This window comes from Phyllobates terribilis, unplaced genomic scaffold, assembly GCF_046119375.1.
Source record: "Phyllobates terribilis strain yellow unplaced genomic scaffold, ASM4611937v1 Scaffold_7__3_contigs__length_470593459, whole genome shotgun sequence".
Taxonomy (NCBI): domain Eukaryota; kingdom Metazoa; phylum Chordata; class Amphibia; order Anura; family Dendrobatidae; genus Phyllobates; species Phyllobates terribilis.
Window position 1 is genome coordinate 348822566 of NW_027362767.1, and position 22415 is coordinate 348844980.

General features: G+C 48.9%; 1 protein-coding gene across 4 annotated transcripts in view; it reads left to right on the forward strand.

The window, feature by feature from the left end:
* The window catches only part of ATP11C (ATPase phospholipid transporting 11C (ATP11C blood group)), a 137979-nt gene that overhangs the window by 81169 nt on the left and 34395 nt on the right, over positions 1-22415 (forward strand). For all 4 annotated transcript variants that reach the window (XM_073641242.1, XM_073641241.1, XM_073641243.1 and 1 more), the window contains exons 15-18: positions 7665-7736; positions 11474-11547; positions 12119-12222; positions 13258-13439. In XM_073641242.1, coding sequence (XP_073497343.1) covers positions 7665-7736; positions 11474-11547; positions 12119-12222; positions 13258-13439 — 432 coding nt within the window. The remainder of the gene's footprint in view (positions 1-7664; positions 7737-11473; positions 11548-12118; positions 12223-13257; positions 13440-22415) is intronic.

The window sequence follows — 22415 nt, forward strand, 5'->3', positions numbered from 1 at the left end:
TGCTTTCGAGAGAAAAAAACGAATGCGCCACCACTACCCTGAAGCTGCAGTCAGTGGTGGACTGGGCAGCAGTCTGTAATTGTTGATTTGCAGGGCAGCGATGGGCGCATTCTCCTGTCTATGGGGCAGAGAACAAACTTTTAGGATTTAGTGTATAACATGTTCCAGCACTTTTACTATACAGCCTCGCAAGTATTATGTCACAAGCAAAAACTGGAATCTCATACTTTATTACACATAGAGCTTCATTTGTTTAATTTTATATTTATCTTATATTACACTATCCTCGTAACCACAGATACATTAGCTAGCTGTTAGCCAAGTGCTCCTATGTTCTCTGAGAGCTGCTGCCAGGCTCTTCTGTTCTCACAGGCTCTCATGTCCTTTTCTCCTCCAGCGTCTCCTGTCCGTCGTCCTCTTCTTCTTGGCTGCCCTGTGCGTCGTCCTCCTCTTTCTCCTCTGGGCTGCCCTTTCCGTCGTCCTCCTCTAGACTGCCCTGTCCGCCATCCTCCTCCTTCTCTGGACTGCCCTGTCCATTGTACTCATCTGGGCTGCCCATTCCATCGTCGTTGTTGTCCTCCTCCTCTGGGCTGCCCTTTCCATCGTCGTTGTTGTCCTCCTCCTCTGGGCTGCCCTTTCCATTGTCCTCCTCTGGGCTGCCCTTTCCATTGTCCTCCTCTGGGCTGCCCTTTCCATTGTCCTCCTCTGGGCTGCCCTTTCCATTGTCCTCCTCTGGGCTGCCCTTTCCATTGTCCTCCTCTGGGCTGCCCTTTCCATTGTCCTCCTCTGGGCTGCCCTTTCCATTGTCCTCCTCTGGGCTGCCCTGTCCATTTTCCTCCTCTGGGCTGCCCTGTCCATTGTCCTCCTCTGGACTGCCCTTTCCGTCGTCCTCCTCTGGACTGCCCTGTCCGCCATCCTCCTCCTTCTCTGGACTGCCCTGTCCATTGTACTCATCTGGGCTGCCCTTTCCATTGTCCTCCTCTGGGCTGCCCTTTCCATTGTCCTCCCCTGGGCTGCCCTGTCCATTTTCCTCCTCTGGGCTGCCCTGTCCATTGTCCTCCTCTGGACTGCCCTTTCCGTCGTCCTCCTCTGGACTGCCCTGTCCGCCATCCTCCTCCTTCTCTGGACTGCCCTGTCCATTGTACTCATCTGGGCTGCCCTTTCCATTGTCCTCCTCTGGGCTGCCCTTTCCATTGTCCTCCCCTGGGCTGCCCTTTCCATTGTCCTCCCCTGGGCTGCCCTTTCCATTGTCCTCCCCTGGGCTGCCCTTTCCATTGTCCTCCTCTGGGCTGCCCTTTCCATTGGCCGCCTCTTCCTCTGGGCTGCCCTTTCCATTGGCCGCCTCTTCCTCTGGGCTGCCCTTTCCATTGGCCGCCTCTTCCTCTGGGCTGCCCTTTCCATTGGCCGCCTCTTCCTCTGGGCTGCCCTTTCCATTGGCCGCCTCTTCCTCTGGGCTGCCCTTTCCATTGGCCGCCTCTTCCTCTGGGCTGCCCTTTCCATTGGCCGCCTCTTCCTCTGGGCTGCCCTTTCCATTGGCCGCCTCTTCCTCTGGGCTGCCCTTTCCATTGGCCGCCTCTTCCTCTGGGCTGCCCTTTCCATTGGCCGCCTCTTCCTCTGGGCTGCCCTTTCCATTGGCCGCCTCTTCCTCTGGGCTGCCCTTTCCATTGGCCGCCTCTTCCTCTGGGCTGCCCTTTCCATTGGCCGCCTCTTCCTCTGGGCTGCCCTTTCCATTGGCCGCCTCTTCCTCTGGGCTGCCCTTTCCATTGGCCGCCTCTTCCTCTGGGCTGCCCTTTCCATTGGCCGCCTCTTCCTCTGGGCTGCCCTTTCCATTGGCCGCCTCTTCCTCTGGGCTGCCCTTTCCATTGGCCGCCTCTTCCTCTGGGCTGCCCTTTCCATTGGCCGCCTCTTCCTCTGGGCTGCCCTTTCCATTGGCCGCCTCTTCCTCTGGGCTGCCCTTTCCATTGGCCGCCTCTTCCTCTGGGCTGCCCTTTCCATTGGCCGCCTCTTCCTCTGGGCTGCCCTTTCCATTGGCCGCCTCTTCCTCTGGGCTGCCCTTTCCATTGGCCGCCTCTTCCTCTGGGCTGCCCTTTCCATTGGCCGCCTCTTCCTCTGGGCTGCCCTTTCCATTGGCCGCCTCTTCCTCTGGGCTGCCCTTTCCATTGGCCGCCTCTTCCTCTGGGCTGCCCTTTCCATTGGCCGCCTCTTCCTCTGGGCTGCCCTTTCCATTGGCCGCCTCTTCCTCTGGGCTGCCCTTTCCATTGGCCGCCTCTTCCTCTGGGCTGCCCTTTCCATTGGCCGCCTCTTCCTCTGGGCTGCCCTTTCCATTGGCCGCCTCTTCCTCTGGGCTGCCCTTTCCATTGGCCGCCTCTTCCTCTGGGCTGCCCTTTCCATTGGCCGCCTCTTCCTCTGGGCTGCCCTTTCCATTGGCCGCCTCTTCCTCTGGGCTGCCCTTTCCATTGGCCGCCTCTTCCTCTGGGCTGCCCTTTCCATTGGCCGCCTCTTCCTCTGGGCTGCCCTTTCCATTGGCCGCCTCTTCCTCTGGGCTGCCCTTTCCATTGGCCGCCTCTTCCTCTGGGCTGCCCTTTCCATTGGCCGCCTCTTCCTCTGGGCTGCCCTTTCCATTGGCCGCCTCTTCCTCTGGGCTGCCCTTTCCATTGGCCGCCTCTTCCTCTGGGCTGCCCTTTCCATTGGCCGCCTCTTCCTCTGGGCTGCCCTTTCCATTGGCCGCCTCTTCCTCTGGGCTGCCCTTTCCATTGGCCGCCTCTTCCTCTGGGCTGCCCTTTCCATTGGCCGCCTCTTCCTCTGGGCTGCCCTTTCCATTGGCCTCCTCTTCCTCTGGGCTGCCCTTTCCATTGGCCTCCTCTTCCTCTGGGCTGCCCTTTCCATTGGCCTCCTCTTCCTCTGGGCTGCCCTTTCCATTGGCCTCCTCTTCCTCTGGGCTGCCCTTTCCATTGGCCTCCTCTTCCTCTGGGCTGCCCTTTCCATTGGCCGCCTCTTCCTCTGGGCTGCCCTTTCCATTGGCCGCCTCTTCCTCTGGGCTGCCCTTTCCATTGGCCTCCTCTTCCTCTGGGCTGCCCTTTCCATTGGCCGCCTCTTCCTCTGGGCTGCCCTTTCCATTGGCCTCCTCTTCCTCTGGGCTGCCCTTTCCATTGGCCTCCTCTTCCTCTGGGCTGCCCTTTCCATTGGCCTCCTCTTCCTCTGGGCTGCCCTTTCCATTGGCCTCCTCTTCCTCTGGGCTGCCCTTTCCATTGGCCTCCTCTTCCTCTGGGCTGCCCTTTCCATTGGCCTCCTCTTCCTCTGGGCTGCCCTTTCCATTGGCCTCCTCTTCCTCTGGGCTGCCCTTTCCATTGGCCTCCTCTTCCTCTGGGCTGCCCTTTCCATTGGCCTCCTCTTCCTCTGGGCTGCCCTTTCCATTGGCCTCCTCTTCCTCTGGGCTGCCCTTTCCATTGGCCTCCTCTTCCTCTGGGCTGCCCTTTCCATTGGCCTCCTCTTCCTCTGGGCTGCCCTTTCCATTGGCCTCCTCTTCCTCTGGGCTGCCCTTTCCATTGGCCTCCTCTTCCTCTGGGCTGCCCTTTCCATTGGCCTCCTCTTCCTCTGGGCTGCCCTTTCCATTGGCCTCCTCTTCCTCTGGGCTGCCCTTTCCATTGGCCTCCTCTTCCTCTGGGCTGCCCTTTCCATTGGCCTCCTCTTCCTCTGGGCTGCCCTTTCCATTGGCCTCCTCTTCCTCTGGGCTGCCCTTTCCATTGGCCTCCTCTTCCTCTGGGCTGCCCTTTCCATTGGCCTCCTCTTCCTCTGGGCTGCCCTTTCCATTGGCCTCCTCTTCCTCTGGGCTGCCCTTTCCATTGGCCTCCTCTTCCTCTGGGCTGCCCTTTCCATTGGCCTCCTCTTCCTCTGGGCTGCCCTTTCCATTGGCCTCCTCTTCCTCTGGGCTGCCCTTTCCATTGGCCTCCTCTTCCTCTGGGCTGCCCTTTCCATTGGCCTCCTCTTCCTCTGGGCTGCCCTTTCCATTGGCCTCCTCTTCCTCTGGGCTGCCCTTTCCATTGGCCTCCTCTTCCTCTGGGCTGCCCTTTCCATTGGCCTCCTCTTCCTCTGGGCTGCCCTTTCCATTGGCCTCCTCTTCCTCTGGGCTGCCCTTTCCATTGGCCTCCTCTTCCTCTGGGCTGCCCTTTCCATTGGCCTCCTCTTCCTCTGGGCTGCCCTTTCCATTGGCCTCCTCTTCCTCTGGGCTGCCCTTTCCATTGGCCTCCTCTTCCTCTGGGCTGCCCTTTCCATTGGCCTCCTCTTCCTCTGGGCTGCCCTTTCCATTGGCCTCCTCTTCCTCTGGGCTGCCCTTTCCATTGGCCTCCTCTTCCTCTGGGCTGCCCTTTCCATTGGCCTCCTCTTCCTCTGGGCTGCCCTTTCCATTGGCCTCCTCTTCCTCTGGGCTGCCCTTTCCATTGGCCTCCTCTTCCTCTGGGCTGCCCTTTCCATTGGCCTCCTCTTCCTCTGGGCTGCCCTTTCCATTGGCCTCCTCTTCCTCTGGGCTGCCCTTTCCATTGGCCTCCTCTTCCTCTGGGCTGCCCTTTCCATTGGCCTCCTCTTCCTCTGGGCTGCCCTTTCCATTGGCCTCCTCTTCCTCTGGGCTGCCCTTTCCATTGGCCTCCTCTTCCTCTGGGCTGCCCTTTCCATTGGCCTCCTCTTCCTCTGGGCTGCCCTTTCCATTGGCCTCCTCTTCCTCTGGGCTGCCCTTTCCATTGGCCTCCTCTTCCTCTGGGCTGCCCTTTCCATTGGCCTCCTCTTCCTCTGGGCTGCCCTTTCCATTGGCCTCCTCTTCCTCTGGGCTGCCCTTTCCATTGGCCTCCTCTTCCTCTGGGCTGCCCTTTCCATTGGCCTCCTCTTCCTCTGGGCTGCCCTTTCCATTGGCCTCCTCTTCCTCTTCTTGGCTGCTCTGTCCGTTGTCCTCCTCCTCTGGGCTGCCCTGTCCATCGTTGTTCTCCTTCTCTGGGCTGCCTTGTCGTCGTTCTCCTCCTCCTCCTCCTCCTCCTCCTCCTCTGGGCTGCCCTTTCCATCGTTGTTCTCCTTCTCTGGGCTGCCTTGTCGTCGTTCTCCTCCTCCTCCTCCTCCTCCTCCTCCTCTGGGCTGCCCTTTCCATTCTGCTCCTGATCTGGGCTGCTCTGTCCATTGGCCTCTTCCTCTGGGCTGCCCTTTCCATTGGCCTCCTCTTCCTCTGGGCTGCCCTTTCAATTGGCCTCCTCTTCCTCTTCTTGGCTGCTCTGTCCGTTGTCCTCCTCCTCTGGGCTGCCCTGTCCATCGTTGTTCTCCTTCTCTGGGCTGCCTTGTCGTCGTTCTCCTCCTCCTCCTCCTCTGGGCTGCCCTTTCCATTCTGCTCCTGATCTGGGCTGCTCTGTCCATTGGCCTCTTCCTCTGGGCTGCTCTGTCCGTTGGCCTCTTCCACTGGGCTGCTCTGTCCGTTGGCCTCTACCTCTGGGCTGCTCTGTCCGTTGGCCTCTACCTCTGGGCTGCTCTGTCCGTTGGCCTCTACCTCTGGGCTGCTCTGTCCGTTGGCCTCTACCTCTGGGCTGCTCTGTCCGTTGGCCTCTACCTCTGGGCTGCTCTGTCCGTTGGCCTCTACCTCTGGGCTGCTCTGTCCGTTGGCCTCTACCTCTGGGCTGCTCTGTCCGTTGGCCTCTACCTCTGGGCTGCTCTGTCCGTTGGCCTCTACCTCTGGGCTGCTCTGTCCGTTGGCCTCTTCCTCTGGGCTGCTCTGTCCGTTGGCCTCTTCCTCTGGGCTGCTCTGTCCGTTGGCCTCTTCCTCTGGGCTGCTCTGTCCGTTGGCCTCTTCCTCTGGGCTGCTCTGTCCGTTGGCCTCTTCCTCTGGGCTGCTCTGTCCGTTGGCCTCTTCCTCTGGGCTGCTCTGTCCGTTGGCCTCTTCCTCTGGGCTGCTCTGTCCGTTGGCCTCTTCCTCTGGGCTGCTCTGTCCGTTGGCCTCTACCTCTGGGCTCCACTGGCAGCCTCTTGTCTCCCAGGGAACAAAAGGATCAGCCATTGCAACTCCAACCTGCTTGATGCTTCTCTCCCCTGACATCTTCTATTCGAATAGTTGGGAGGCCCACATATACACTGCTTAAAAAAATAAAGGGAACACTCAAATAACACATCCTAGATCTGAATGAATGAAATATTCTCATTGAATACTTTGTTCTGTACAAAGTTGAATGTGCTGACAGCAAATTCACACAAAAATCATCAATGGAAATCAAATTTATTAACCAATGGAGGCCTGGATTTGGAGTCACCCCCAAAATTAAAGTGGAAAAACACACTACAGGCTGATCCAACTTTGATGTAATGTCCTTAAAACGAGTCAAAATGAGGCTCAGTATTGTGTGTGGCCTCCACGTGCCTGTATGACCTCTCTACAACTCTTGGGCATGCTCCTGATGAGGTTGTGGATGGTCTCCTGTGGGATCTCCTCCCAGACCTGGACTAAAGCATCCGCCAACTCCTGGACAGTCTGTGGTGCAACGTGACGTTGGTGGATGGAGCGAGACATGATGTCCCATATGTGCTCAATCGGATTCAGGTCTGGGGAACGGGCGGGCCAGTCCATAGCTTCAATGCCTTCATCTTGCAGGAACTGCTGACACACTCCAGCCACATGAGGTCTGGCATTGTCCTGCATTAGGAGGAACCCAGGGCCAACTGCACCAGCATATGGTCTCACAAGGGCTCTGAGGATCTCATCTCGGTACCTAATGGCAGTCAGGCTACCTCTGGCGAGCACATGGAGGGCTGTGCGGCCCTCCAAAGAAATGCCACCTCACACCATTACTGACCCACTGCCAAACCGATCATGCTGAAGGATGTTGCAGGCAGCAGATCGCTCTCCACGGCGTCTCCAGACTCTGTCACATCTGTCACATGTGCTCAGTGTGAACCTGCTTTCATCTGTGAAGAGCACAGAGCGCCAGTGGTGACTTTGCCAATCCTGGTGTCCTGTGGCAAATGCCAAGCGTCCTGCATGGTGTTGGGCTGTGAGCACAACCCCCATCTGTGGACGTCAATCAGTGTTGCTTCCTAAGTGGACAGTTTGATTTCACAGAAGTTTGATTTACTTGGAGTTATATTCTGTTGTTTGTGTTCCTTTTATTTTTTTGAGCAGTGTATATATTAGACTGTTCGCCAATATCTGCGGGTTCAGCTGACTATCGTCTGTTTATGAGGACCTGAACACTGGCCCCACGCACACAGCACATGCTCCTGTCCACGCGCGCTGGGCCTGCTCCTGTCCACGCGCGCTGGGCCTGCTCCTGTCCACGCGCGCTGGGCCTGCTCCTGTCCACGCGCGCTGGGCCTGCTCCTGTCCACGCGCGCTGGGCCTGCTCCTGTCCACGCGCGCTGGGCCTGCTCCTGTCCACGCGCGCTGGGCCTGCTCCTGTCCACCTTATTTTCACATATTGGAAAGCGTAGGCTTATATGCTTTTTTTTAAGCAGATGGGGCTTCAGTCTCGTCACTGCAGCTAAATGGGGCATGTCCACAAATAAGTGTATTTTGGATTGTGATTTGTGATCTTCTTTGATCTCCTCTCTGAAGGCCGTGCCAGGGCAGATCCTTACTCTACCTGCCCGATGCCTATGACATATGGTGATGCTGATTAGTTGGGTTTACGTTACCTTTCTTTCAGGTATGGATTTACATACATGGGAACGGAAAATGATCTTATGAGGGTGAAAAATCAGAAGAATGAGATGGAGGTGTAAGTATGATGGCCGTCGGCTCCTTTACGTTTCCTGTAGTGCTCAGTCACCATTATGAGGCAGACATATGGAGATAAACGAGGCAGCTGACAGATTGATGGTAATGAGGGAAGCAAATGGACGGAGATGGAGATTGAGAAGAGGAAAGGAGCTGAATGGATGGCGAGTGGAGGGAAGAAATAATGAGATGAATGAGGAAACCGAGGAGCTTACCTCACTTGTATCTCCTTGCTTTAGGACATGGCTGCTCCTGTAACCTCTGCCTATTTCACAGGCCATATAGTCAGTCACTGACTATGCACACGCTGCTGTATTAGTGCTGCGACCATTTCTAGTGATGGACAGGGGTCACATTAGTCAGAGCCCCAACACCGCATAGGATATTGATGGTACGTGCCTAAGGGTTGTTCCCATTTTCATGAAAGGATATTGTCAATTTTACAATTTGCTTATTAAAATTTTCAGCCGTTCTTGAGATATTAATACTTTTATCTTTTTCTTTACAGCTCGTTGCCTAGAAGACTTACCACCGCTGCTAGACAGCAGAATAAACACAGTTGAACAGTTGATAAACATGGCTGTCCCAAAAGCCCTTACTTAAGAGGGGCAACACTCCACAATCAATAGAAACATGATTACCCCTAAGACAATAGGTCTTTTAGAAGCAAGAAGTGTATTGAATACTAAGTATAAAAAAATTATTCTTTATTAACTGTCAAAAAATGCACAAAGGGAATGATAAAATAAGGTGACTCTTGCCTAGAAAAGACGCTGTGCCCAAAACTTTTTTAGAGCAAAATACCACCACCCCGGCGCGCGTTTCGCCTTGCTTCTTCACACACTCCCAGAAGAATTAAGACAAAACGCGCATCGGAGTGGAGAGAAGCAGCATTACACCTCTATGGTAAACATTTTCAACATTTTTGGCTTTAGGTAATTATTACTTTTATGCCCTTTATAACTTTGTCTGATCCACCTTGGGCACTTTTATTGGGAACTTTGCATGACTGTCTAATATATATTTTTCACAAGTATTCTTACCAGGACTAATATTTTAGCCAGTAGCTGTTTGTTGTCCTGTATTTTGCCCTAAAAAAGGTTTTTGTCACTGCGTCTCTTCTTGGCATGAGGCACCTTATTTTATTATTCTCTCTGTGTATTTTTTGACTGTTACTAAACAATATTTTTTTATACTCCCATATTCTTTAATACACTTCTTGATTCTCAGAGACCTATTGTCTCAGGGGGTCATCATGTTTCTCTAGAATAAGTACCTTGCTTACTAGCTTTTTTCCCTCTTAAGTTTGTAAGAACTCTTTTGAACGTGGTGAAAATTGCTGGAGCACGCTGTTACCTACTTATTCCCGGGCAGCTTAAGTCCAGTGCTTGCAAGCTAGAGAACAGCGGTGGTCGGTCTCCTAGGTAACAAGAAAAGTGTTTAATATCTCAAAAATACGTGTAAATTGTTATGAGCTCTAAATTGTAGAAGTGCCTGTTTTTACAAGAACCATCTGACAATATCCATTAGTAATGATGAGAATAAACCTTTAAGGCTATGTGCCCACGATGCAGAAATGCTCAGGATTTTTTCCTGAGCATTTCTGCATCTCCCTGGCAGAAAAAAACGCATGCGGATTGTACATGCGGATTGTACATGCGGATTGTACATGCGTTTTTCCTGCCAGGGACATGCGGATGTGAAGCATTCTTCACATGCGTTTCTGCATGCGGGTTATCAAGCACTTTCCAAGTGATTTTAGCATCACTTGGAAAGTGCTTGACAACTTGGTCACACTATATAAATCCATGCAAATGGCATGGATTTATATAGTGCGACCGAGAGAATGTCAAAAAATAAATATATACTTACCCTCCGATGGCCCGCACTGTCATGCTTCGCTCGGTCCCGGCTGCCGGCAGCGGTAGAGTGAAGGACCTGCCGACGTCAGCGTCGCGTAACCCGTCACATGACTCTGACGTCAGCGCAGGTCCTTCATTCCATCGCAAAGTGCCGGGAAGCAAGGCGGAGCGCACCGCGGGCCGGCGGAAGGTAAGTATACATTTATTTTTTATTTTATTCTTGTTTTACAGCTTTTTTAATGTTACCTGGGTGTGGAGGAGAGTCTCCTGTCCTCCACTCCCGGGTACCATCCGCACATTAGAACGCGCCAATTACGCAAGTACAGATGCAGTCTTGCGGAATTGGCGCATTCTAATGCAAGTCATTGGCGGCGAAAACGCCGCGCTTCCGCAAAATAATTGGTAGTGCTACTTTTTTTTCCGCAATGATAATCCGCAGCGGAAATTTCCGCAGCATGTGCATAGCACATGCGGATTATCATTGGGGGACATGGCAGGCCTTCTACCATGCATTTTTTAAGCGTTTCTGCAGCGTTTTTGACGCTGTGGAAACGCTTAAAAAAACGCATCGTGGGCACACAGACATAACTTTACAAGGGGGATTTTCCAGTGTGGATATAATGCTTTATAGTTTTTAAAAATGGAAAAGTTCTATTGCTTTCCTATTTCTACTCCTTCAGTTTTCAGGATATTTATTTCTGTGAGTGATGTATATCATCTGTAACTATGGTGTACAAGTCTGAGGTCCAGGTTCTTCATCTCACTGAGCTTTGCATGTACTGGATGTAATGGCATCCGATATCTCAGCAGGACGCAGGAAGCCTGGTGCATACAATCAGAATTTCTTTATTTACTAGCTGGAAATAAATATCCTAAAATGTCAATTAATTTAATCGCTAAGCATGTTGGAAAGCTCTAAGGGTTGGCATGTAGATATCCACAGGGTAGGCGATAATTTGTGGATCACTGTGGGTCCATTTCTGGGACCGGCATTGATCCAAAAAATGGGGCTCTGCAGTATCGGTCTGATTGGGGCGGCGGTGGGACATGCACACCAGCTCTCCATTCTTTGCCATCTACTGCACTTTCAAAAAACTTACACAGTAAATGAAAGGGGTTTTCTGATCATTTGATATCAGAGTGGACATAAGTATCAGATCGGTGGGGGTGTTAAGCTGACCATACACATTGGATGGCTGTTGGCAAAACGATGCTTCAGCTTTCTCTTCCGTCTCTCCTATACACGGACGCTCGTTTGGCTGAGTGCTCCTGTGTTGTCATCTCTGCTGGCGATTTATCTCTGGGAGAGCAATGCGATCGGTAGTCCAAAATTTGACGTGTGCCCTCGATATCTTCTATGACAATCAGTCAGCCTGTGCCCCCATACACCTTAGACCATTGTCCGAACCCGTCGATATTGGCGGGTTTGGACGATATTAGTCCAATGTATACGAGGGCCTTAACACCAGGCATCCCCACCAATCAGCTGTTATTTCTGTCGGGCGGGTGTAAGCCTTGAATGGAGCTAAGTAGCACATTGCTCATCAATGTGTAGCAGCCGCTGCTGAGTACTGCAGATCAGCTCTAATTTAAGAGGTTAGGAGCTGATCTGCAGTAATTGGCAGCAGCTGTTACACAAGTAAAAGTGATTTTTTTTTGCCCTGCTCTTACCACTGGAGGTAATGTCGGCTTATTGGAGGGGATACCAGGTGTCAGATAGGTGGGAGTGACGATAGGTCATCAATATTATATGCTCGGACAGCCCCTCTATATTGTAGAGATTGTCGTAAAGCAGACAGTGTATTTCTACATTGCTGTGAGATTTATTTGCTTTCTTTGTATAACCTCTGCTTAAATTTCTGATTTTTATTACCAGGTACGAGCTTCTGCACGTGCTGAACTTTGATCCGGTGAGGCGGAGAATGAGTGTGCTCGTTAGAGCAAGCACAGGTAGATATGGGGAATATAAATGCATGTGGAGGAGGAAACTCTTAATCAAACATTGGCACAGAGGGATTGGCACAGCGCGCACAGCCGTGCTCACGTGCTGAGCCCACCAATGTCATGTTCCTGGTTTGCATCCTTAGGTTTTCAGCAGTTCAGCTTGTGCATTATTCTCGTCTTTTATTTCTATGATTTAATAAAATAATGTATTAAAAGAAAAAAAAGAGCATAATGAATCCTGTGAGCTCCGTGGCTCTATGCAGCTCGTGCTGTCAACTAGGGAAGAGCTGCTGAGCTCCATTATTGGCTGCAGTGCTGTCAACACGACGACAGCGCTGCAGACAATTGCAGCCACTAAAGCATCAGCAGTGGAGACTCAATGCCGGACCCAAGGATGGTGAATACAGCAGATTGTTTTTATGGTTTTTTTCTTTCAGTACAAACTGCAGCTGAGTGATAGGATTTTTCCAAAAATGGACAACCCCCTTTAATGCTGTGTTTACACTAGGACGCGGTGTTGCTCTCCCTGTTACGGTGACGTTTGTGATCTGTTCACCTTCTTTTTCTTTTATTTCAGGCAAAATTTTCCTTTTCTGCAAAGGAGCCGACTCTTCGGTGTTCCATAGAGTGGCCCGGGATGAGGTTGAGCGCATCAAGGTTCACGTCGAGCAGAATGCATTGGTACATTTGACATTTATACTTGCTCAAGTCCAGACATGTATTAATAGTATAGGTGTATCAGACAGGACTGTACCCTTTAGATGATCACACGCTTATTGCACAGCCGTCTTCAGCTTCTGTGCATATTTTTGTATTTTCTTCCAATCCTACTGATAGTGGCCAAAATCAGTGAGCAGAAAAGTTTTTCTTCTGCATTAAATACAGGGTATTTCATGAACTTCTGTAGTTAGGAACTCAGACGGCCATAAGCAATTTTAGTTACTGTTGTCTGATTCAGGAAAACTGCCAAACAAATGTGCAAAAGTGGACCTGTTGTCACTCCGTTGTCCTGTGTGAGGCCAATAGGAGGTTTTAGAGACCTCATCGGACACATAGTGATGAGTGATTGACAGCTGGCTGCTGTGTAACTTCTGTATGTTAAGATCACCGGGATGCTGACCGTGATATTACATGGTCCATTTACACCACCAAATAATCTGCACCATAATGAGTGCCAATTAAGGCCATAGACTGTCAATTGGCGCTCATTAAACCCTCACTAACACGGCAGTCAGTATGAAAGTGCAGGCTGACGGGTCGAATCTTCATTAGTTCAGACGTTGTTCCCCGCACAGTTACCATTATTCTCAGCAGCACATTCTCTATTTACACCAGTGACCGCTCTGCCAACAAAGCATCATTGGCATGAAATGATCTGGACGTGTTTCCACCGGGTTGAGATCGGGGATGAGCGTTCCTGTGGACTCTCGTTGGATCATAAGACCATGATAATGGGTCTTTAATGCTCAGGGAAATTCTACATTTCTGCAATCTGGACTTGGATTTCATTGGCAGACTATAGACTACTGTAAATAGCAGCCTGCATTCTGCACATTGCTATAACAAGTATTTCTTGTAATGACAGTGTCAGTGAATTATTTAGCATTTTCTGATCTCTTCTTTAAATCTGGTCCAAGTACTTGCTGACTACAGACAAGTATACTCAGATGGTTCAGTCTTCGCCTTTGACTAATACCCTTGTTGTGATGTTTTTAGGAAGGATACCGGACCCTCTGTGTAGCATATAAAGAACTCAGCCAAGAGGAGTATGACAAAATGAACAAACAGCTGGATGAGGCGAAAATCGCTTTACAGGAGAGAGAAGAGAAGCTGGCCCGGGTGTTTGACGACATAGAAGACGGCATGCACTTACTTGGAGCCACCGCAGTGGAAGACCGGTGAGTTGTGTGTGAGACATGACAAGCGATGCAATATACGGTGTGCGCGGATATGGCAGGTCCAGCAATGGAGTCCGGCACAGACAGGGTCCATGCATCAGATGGTCACAGCTGCATTTAGTGTTTCCTGATTCGGATCTTTGTCTATCTATACGCCAAAAATATAGGACTTTATACCAGCCCTAAACTGGAATATTCTTACCAAATCCCTGGCATAAATTACCGTCCGGCTGTGGAGGGCGTACCCGCTACCCTTAGTTCCATCCAGCCCACCTCTCCTGTCACTTCTATAGAGTGGGTAAGTGTGTAGGGCAAAATGACAAAAAGGGACAACATTTTGAACAAATGTGACTTGCTCCAAAGTTTGCTGCTGTTTAATCATTGTAATTAAGCTAAGATCCATTGCTAAATTCCCCCACAGTTCTTGTGTAAATGATGAAGTATTGGGGGGCACACAGGATCGCGCCATAGTCGGGTCTCTCTTGAGTCAGGTGACGTATCAGTGACAGGTTTTGTACATGGGCGGCTGTGATTATCTACAGCACAGTGTATACTCATATGCCCCATATACCTACATGTCCTCTCCGCTGCCTGAGCTGATTCATTTCTGCATGCAACCTCGTCCTGTTTCTATTAAAGCTCCCGGCTGTGCTGCTCTTTGAACTTGCTAAAAAGTATTAGCATATGTAGGGCATGGACAAGTTACCCATATCATTCTCTTACATCCTGGAAATCTCCAGTGTCCCTATAATGAGCGGATATTCTCCGGGGCGGCTAATGACCTCATCAGACTGATGACATCTGGGCCAGCGGAGGGCTACACCCCGTGATCTCACCCCATTACAGAGCTGCTCTGCCTCTGATCCACATAACTAATGCACATAAGTCAGGGTTAATTTTTATCAGTAAATTATGTATTTTTCAGTAATAAAAACTGAACAACAGTCTGTGTTTCCTTATCTACTCGCTGACCAGACATTGGCTGTATGAATAAGCCGTGTGTGGCCGGAGATGCTGCATTACTAGTGCGGATCAGCAGCAGCGCCGAGCCCTTATTACCACTGATTGCTCGGTCATGAAGCGCACTGCTTATTGAACGCCGGCTGAGGATATTGTAATGGTTTCTAATTATAAGTGTCATATATTGATGTCTGTTTTGATTTCTCTCATACTGTACTCTAAGCCAAAAGGCGCCAGAACAAATGTCATAGGATTTTGACATTTTGGGGATTTCATGATCATTATCCCAAAGCCCTGTTAACCACAGAACAACCAAATTTTTAATCATGCATCGTGTTATACTAATGGCTTGTATGAACCCCTCAGTGGATTGGATTACCTAATAGTAAATGCTTTATAATGGATTCAAAGATATGATTAAATGGCTAAATTAAAAAATACTGTAAATGTGGTTCAAAATCTGCGCTGCCCCATTCTTCAAATATATGAAAACACACGAAGGCGAAGCATGAATACGGTTTATTTTGTCAACGCGTTTCAAGGTTTTCAAACGTCTTCATCAGGATCAAACCACAAGGATAAGATACAACTGAAAAAGTGCAGGAATGTATAGACAATGTATTAAAAAAAAGAGCGCGCAGTAACGCAACGTACCTGTGTGTGTATTGTGACAGAGTCATTGGTGTGATCTACGAGGGGAGGTATGTGTCACTCAAGTTGCTAGCCTGTGTGAACTAAAACCTACTGAATTCCTTCCAGCATGTTATATGTTGGGGATAACGCTCTTAAAAGGATGTGGTTTTATGGGAATGGCAAAGAGGTTGGGAGGCCATTCCCCTACCTCCCCTCAATGTGTAGCTGAGCAGGGTTAAATACTCAGTCAGTAGTTTGTTCTGAGTAGTGTGTGGTCTGGAGAGTGAAGTCTCCAGGCTGTGTTGGGTTGAAGCCAGAGAGCAACATCACAGGACTGGTGTTGCTGAGACTTCACTGTGCTACCTGGAGCAGTCCGAGCCTTGCTTGCTAATAGACTCTGTTGTACTTTCTCTTTTGTTTTCTTGTTAACTACAGTGTCAGTAGATAGATAGAGATATATATACAGTACAGACCAAAAGTTTGGACACACCTTCTCATTTGAAGATTTTTCTGTATTTTCATAACTATGAAAATTGTACATTCACATTGAAGGCATCAAAACTATGAATTAACACATGTGGAATAATATAGTTAACAAAAAAGTGTGAAACAACTGAAAATATGTCTTATATTCTAGGTTCTTCAAAGTAGCCACCTTTTGCTTTGATGTCTGCTTTGCACACTCTTGGCATTCTCTTGATGAGCTTCAAGAGGTAGTCACCGGAAATGGTCTTCCAACAATCTTGAAGGAGTTCCCAGAGATGCTTAGCACTTGTTGGCCCTTTTGCCTTCACTCTGCGGTCCAGCTCACCCCAAACCATCTCGATTGGGTTCGGGTCTGGTGACTGTGGAGGCCAGGTCATCTGGCATAGCACACCATCACTCTCTCCTTCTTGGTCAAATAGCCCTTACACAGCCTGGAGGTGTGTTTGGGGTCATTGTCCTGTTGAAAAATAAATGATGGTCCAACTAAACGCAAACCGGATGGAATAGCATGCCGTTGCAAGATGCTGTGGTAGCCATGCTGGTTCAGTATGCCTTCAATTTTGAATAAATCCCCTATAGTGTCACCAGCAAAGCACCCCCACACCATCACACCTCCTCCTCCATGCTTCACGGTGGGAACCAGGCATGTAGAGTCCATCCAAAGATCTCAAATTTGGACTCATCAGACCAAAGCACAGATTTCCACTGGTCTAATGTTCATTCCTTGTGTTCTTTAGCCCAAACAAGTCTCTTCGGCTTGTTGCCTGTCCTTTGCAGTGGTTTCCTACCAGCTGTGTTACCATGAAGGCATGCTGCACAAAGTCTCCTCTCAACAGTTGTTGTAGAGATGTGTCTGCTGCTAGAACTCTATGTGGCATTGACCTGGTCTCTAATCTGAGCTGCTGTTAACTTGCGATTTCTGAGGCTGGTGACTCGGATAAACTTATCCTCAGAAGCAGAGGTGACTCTTGGTCTTCCTTTCCTGGGGCGGTCCTCATGTGAGCCAGTTTCTTCGTAGCACTTGATAGTTTTTGCAACTGCACTTGGGGACACATTCAAAGTTTTCCCAATTTTTCGCACTGACTGACCTTCATTTCTTTAAGTAATGATGGCCACTCGTTTTTCTTTACTTAGCTGCTTTTTTCTTGCCATAATACAACTTTTAACAATCTATTCAGTAGGACTATCAGCTGTGTATCCACCAGACTTCTGCACAACACAACTGATGGTCCCAACCCCATTTATAAGGCAAGAAATCCCACTTATGAAACCTGACAGGGCACACCTGTGAAGTGAAAACCATTTCCGGTGACTACCTCTTGAAGCTCATCAAGAGAATGCGAAGAGTGTGCAAAGCAGTCATCAAAGCAAAAGGTGGCTACTTTGAAGAACCTAGAATATAAGACATATTTTCAGTTGTTTCACACTTTTTTGTTAAGTATATAATTCCACATGTGTTAATTCATGGTTTTGATGCCTTCAGTGTGAATGTACAATTTTCAAAGTCGTGAAAATACAGAACAATCTTTAAATGAGGTGTGTCCAAACTTTTGGTCTGTACTGTACATACATACACAATATCTGCGTGTATGTACACTGCTCAAAAAAATAAAAGGAACACAAACAACAGAATATAACTCCAAGTAAATTAAACTTCTGTGAAATCAAACTGTCCACTTAGGAAGCAACACTGATTGACCATCAATTTCACATGATGTTGTACAAATGGAATAGACAATAGATGAAAATTATTGGCAATTATCAAGACAGCCTCAATAAAGGAGTGGTTCTGCAGGTGGGGACCACAGACCACATCTCAGTACCAATGCTTTCTGGCTGATGTTTTGATCACTTTTGAATGTTAGTTGTGCTTTCATACTTGTGGTAGCATGAGACAGACTCTACAACCCACAGAAGTTGCTCAGGTAGTGCAGCTCATCCAGGATGGCACATCAATGCGACCTGTGGCAAGAAGGTTTGCTGTGTCTGTCAGCGTAGTGTCCAGAGGCTGGAGGCGCTACCAGGAGACAGGCCAGTACAACAGGAGACATGGAGGGGGCCGTAGGAGGGCAACAACCCAGCAGCAGGACCGCTACCTCCTCCTTTGTGCAAAGAGGAACAGAAGGAGCACTGCCAGAGCCCTGCAAAATGACCTCCAGAAGGCCACAAATGTGCATGTGTCTGCACAAACGATTAGAAACCGACTCCATAAGGGTGGTATGAGGGCCCGACGTCCACAGATGGGGGTTGTGCTCACAGCTCAACACCGTGCAGGACGCTTTGCATTTGCCACAGAACACCAGGATTGGCAAAGTCGCCACTGGAGCCCTGTGCTCTTCACAGATGAAAGCGGGTTCACACTGAGCACATGTGACAGACGTGATAGAGTCTGGAGACGCCGTGGAGAGCCATCTGCTGCCGCAACATCCTTCGACATGTTCAGTTTGGCAGTGGGTCAGTAATGGTGTGGGGTGGTGTTTCTTTGGAGGGCCACACAGCCCTCCATGTGCTCGCCAGAGGTAGCCTGACTGCCATTAGGTACCGAGATGAGATCCTCAGAGCCCTTTTGACACCATATGCTGGTGCATTTGGCCCTTTGTTCCTCCTAATGCAGGACAATGCCAGACCTCATGTGGCTGGAGTGTGTCAGCAGTTCCTGCAAGATGAAGGCATTGAAGCTATGGACTGGCCCGCCCGTTCCCCAGACCTGAATCCGATTGAGCACATATGGGACATCATGTCTCGCTCCATCCACCAACGTCATGTTGCACCACAGACTGACCAGGAGTTGGCGGATGCTTTAGTCCAGGTCTGGGAGGAGATCCCACAGGAGACCATCCACAACCTCGTCAGGAGCATGCTCAGGCATTGTAGAGAGGTCATACAGGCACGTGGAGGCCACACACAATACTGAGCCTCATTTTGACTTGTTTTAAGGACATTACATCAAAGTTGGATCAGCCTGTAGTGTTTTTCCACTTTAATTTTGGGGATGACTCCAAATCCAGGCCTCCATTGGTTAATAAATTTGATTTCCATTGATAATTTTTGTGTGATTTTGTTGTCAGCACATTCAACTTTGTACAGAACAAAGTATTCAATGAGAATATTTCATTCATTCAGATCTAGGATGTGTTATTTGAGTGTTCCCCTTGTTTTTTTGAGCAGTTTGTATACATATACACATATATATATATATATATATAATATATATTATATACACACATCTATGTGTGTATATATATATATATATATATATATATATTATCTTTATATTTTATTATCTAAAGATATAGATCTATGTATGTGTATATATATATATATATATATATCTATATCTTTAGATAATAAAATATAGATAAAGATAATAAATATATATATATATATATATATATATATATATATATATATATATATATATATATATATATATATATATATATATATATATATATATATATATATATATATTATTCACCTCTGAACAGAATAAAGTGTGAACAAGAGCAAGCTCCTATGACTGCATAATGTACAAACAAAAGAAGGCAGCACAGTGTAAAATTTGCCTTTTTATTTATTCCAATATATTGTTTATTTTAAAATATAGGTAGTGATATGAAAAAAAAATCAATTACATTTTTTTTTTTTTTAAATAAAAATCTGATCTAAGCAGTAAGTAATTTTCCGATGACACATTCCCTTTAATTAACGTGCAAGATTCTCCAATGTTTTAGGGATTCTGATAATACACTGCACATTGCTGACCTTTCAGAAGAGAACTTCTTTATATATATAGGTGCCATTGGCGAGGAGACAGCTCATGGTGTAATGGCCTTAGTTGCAGGATGATGGCACAGGGTCGTTGGTTGGCTGGACATTACACATACACCCCCAGAACCATTTTGAAGATAATCAGGAATAAGGGGGCTTATAGCTTAGAGTGAGGGTCTGGGGGATCACAGTTGGTGTCAGAAGTAAAATGAGCTTGTACTGGTGGAGCTTGGGCGGCTCGTGCAGATGACGGGTTTAATGGGTTTTCTCGTTTCGGAAAACCCTCTTCCCCGGCTGCAAAATAATCCCATTTTATTTGCTAGGCATTTCAAAAATTCTGTCGTCTTTGTAAGTTCAGTGCAGCACATTAATAAAGCTCTGTTCACACTGCATTTGCAGTGCCCATACGACGTGCGTGCCTATAAAATGCCTCTGACGTGCAGAAAATACTTCCATAAATCGCCCTTTTGTATACCGTGCAATAAATGTTTGTCTTTATGACAGCAATCGGTCTTATTGTGGGTTTCCTTTTTATGGAGCCGGGATGTTTGCACATCTTATGATAGAACAGGGAAGAGGCAGTGGTGGTCTATGGTCGGTGTCTGGAGAGTTAAGCGTATGCGGATAATGGGCTGGTGGTCTCTAGTCGGTGTCTGGAGAGTTAGGCGTATGCGGATAATGGGCTGGTGGTCTATGGTCGGTGTCTGGAGAGTTAAGCGTATGCGGATAATGGGCTGGTGGTCTCTAGTCGGTGTCTGGAGAGTTAGGCGTATGCGGATAATGGGCTGGTGGTCTCTGGTCGGTGTCTGGAGAGTTAGGCGTATGCGGATAATGGGCTGGTGGTCTCTGGTCGGTGTCTGGAGAGTTAGGCATATGTGGATAATGGGCTGGTGGTCTCTGGTCGGTGTCTGGAGAGTTAGGCGTATGCGGATAATGGGCTGGTGGTCTCTGGTCGGTGTCTGGAGAGTTAGGCCTATGCGGATAATGGGCTGGTGGTCTCTGGTCGGTGTCTGGAGAGTTAGGCCTATGCGGATAATGGGCTGGTGGTCTCTGGTCGGTGTCTGGAGAGTTAGGCGTATGTGGATAATGGGCTGGTGGTCTCTGGTCGGTGTCTGGAGAGTTAGGCGTATGTGGATAATGGGCTGGTGGTCTGTACCAACGTCATCCCATAAAGCCAGTGAGATCCGACACCAGCGTCCTATTGTGCAGAGCCAAGAAGTGGGAACCCGGCGTCCGTGTCAGTGACTGACAGTTCTCCTACATGGGGTGTTGCGCAGCGTGACGACTCCAGGTTATTGCCAATCCCTCGTGCTGCTTTGTTACAACATCTGTAAATTCCAGCCATATCTTTATTACTGGTGACAGGACTCTTTCCGCTGGCCTTGTATACTCTCGTGTTCATTGCACAATGTAGTTCACAAATAAGTCCTGATGCTACAGCCTTCCATTATTATTAGGAAACCATCTTACTTAGAAGACTTCAGAGTCCCTGTGGCTACAGGTCTTACACTTGCATCCTCTTATGAGGGCCTTGTCGGTATGATTTTGCTGCTGAGACTAGCAGCATGGCTGTGTACATAGCTCCTGGTACTACAATAGAAGCCATACCTGTTTGTAGTAATCCGATGGGCCAGCTCTGAGAAATCACATTTTTTAAGCCACATTGAACTGGATGGACCTAGGTCTTTGTTCACCCTACGTTACTATGTTACATGCAGGTTATCCTGGAAGTGCATTGGGGCGTGCTGAGACTCCCGCAGGAGAGGAGCACCCCCCCATTTATTTCCAGGCTGGTTTATTTATTCCTGCTAAGCTTGATTTCTCAGCACTGGTATTTTGGATTACTACAAAATGGGTATTATTCTCATGGTTGTACTAGGGGCCAATACAGACATGCCGCTAGTTTCATAAGAAGGAACTTTGACTTCTTCTAAGAAAGATGGATTCCTATTCAGCAGACTGCACAGACCGGTTTTACTACAGACTACCATTAATGTTCAGATCAATCCCATCCTGAACAATACAGATCTGTTGTACCACAGACTATTATTCCTGCACAAAACCAATCGGTGTAGTGTTCAGGCTGGGATCAATTATAGAGGTGAGGATTTATTAACTTTCACTGAACTCAGCAGAGACTCTTGTGGGGATGGGGGGGTGAGACTGCCTCCCTGAGGAGTGGGGATGGGGGGTGAGACTGCCTCCCTGAGGAGTGGGGATGGGGGGGTGAGACTGCCTCCCTGAGGAGTGGGGATGGGGGGGTGAGACTGCCTCCCTGAGGAGTGGGGATGGGGGGGTGAGACTGCCTCCCTGAGGAGTGGGGATGGGGGGGTGAGACTGCCTCCCTGAGGAGTGGGGATGGGGGGGTGAGACTGCCTCCCTGAGGAGTGGGGATGGGGGGGTGAGACTGCCTCCCTGAGGAGTGGGGATGGGGGGGTGAGACTGCCTCCCTGAGGAGTGGGGATGGGGGGGTGAGACTGCCTCCCTGAGGAGTGGGGATGGGGGGGTGAGACTGCCTCCCTGAGGAGTGGGGATGGGGGGGTGAGACTGCCTCCCTGAGGAGTGGGGATGGGGGGGGGGGGGGGTGAGACTTGCCTCCCTGAGGATGGAATAATATATTTCCTGTATGGTCACTGCCACTCCACGAGAACAAAAGAAACGAGCTGCTACCACCAATCATTTATTCAGACCGATTGGTCACCTGTTACAGGTAAAGTATGGCTTCAGGGGTTCTGTTTACAGAGCAAGAGGAATGGAGCTATTAAATTTTAGATTTTTAATCCGGAAAGGTAGGCAGTGTTTATATACAAATGTTACAAAATAGGAACAAAACAATAAGGTATATACAATCACATTAGAATAAAAGGGATAACAAAAGAAAAGTGCTAAACTTGTGTCACGTAAATGGCTCAGAGCTTAGCGGAGGGAAGCACTCCTTTTAGGAAAACGGACAGAATTACGGCAAGCTCTATTTTCCAGGACTGACAAATGACAAAAAACGAAACTCTGATTATTAGCTCATAGTTAGGTCCACATACCTCCCCTTCGTGAACTCGTATGGGGGGCTGGTCGTGGGATCTGCTAGGTCTTGAGAAGATAGAGATCCCCAACTTTCAGGAATTCTTC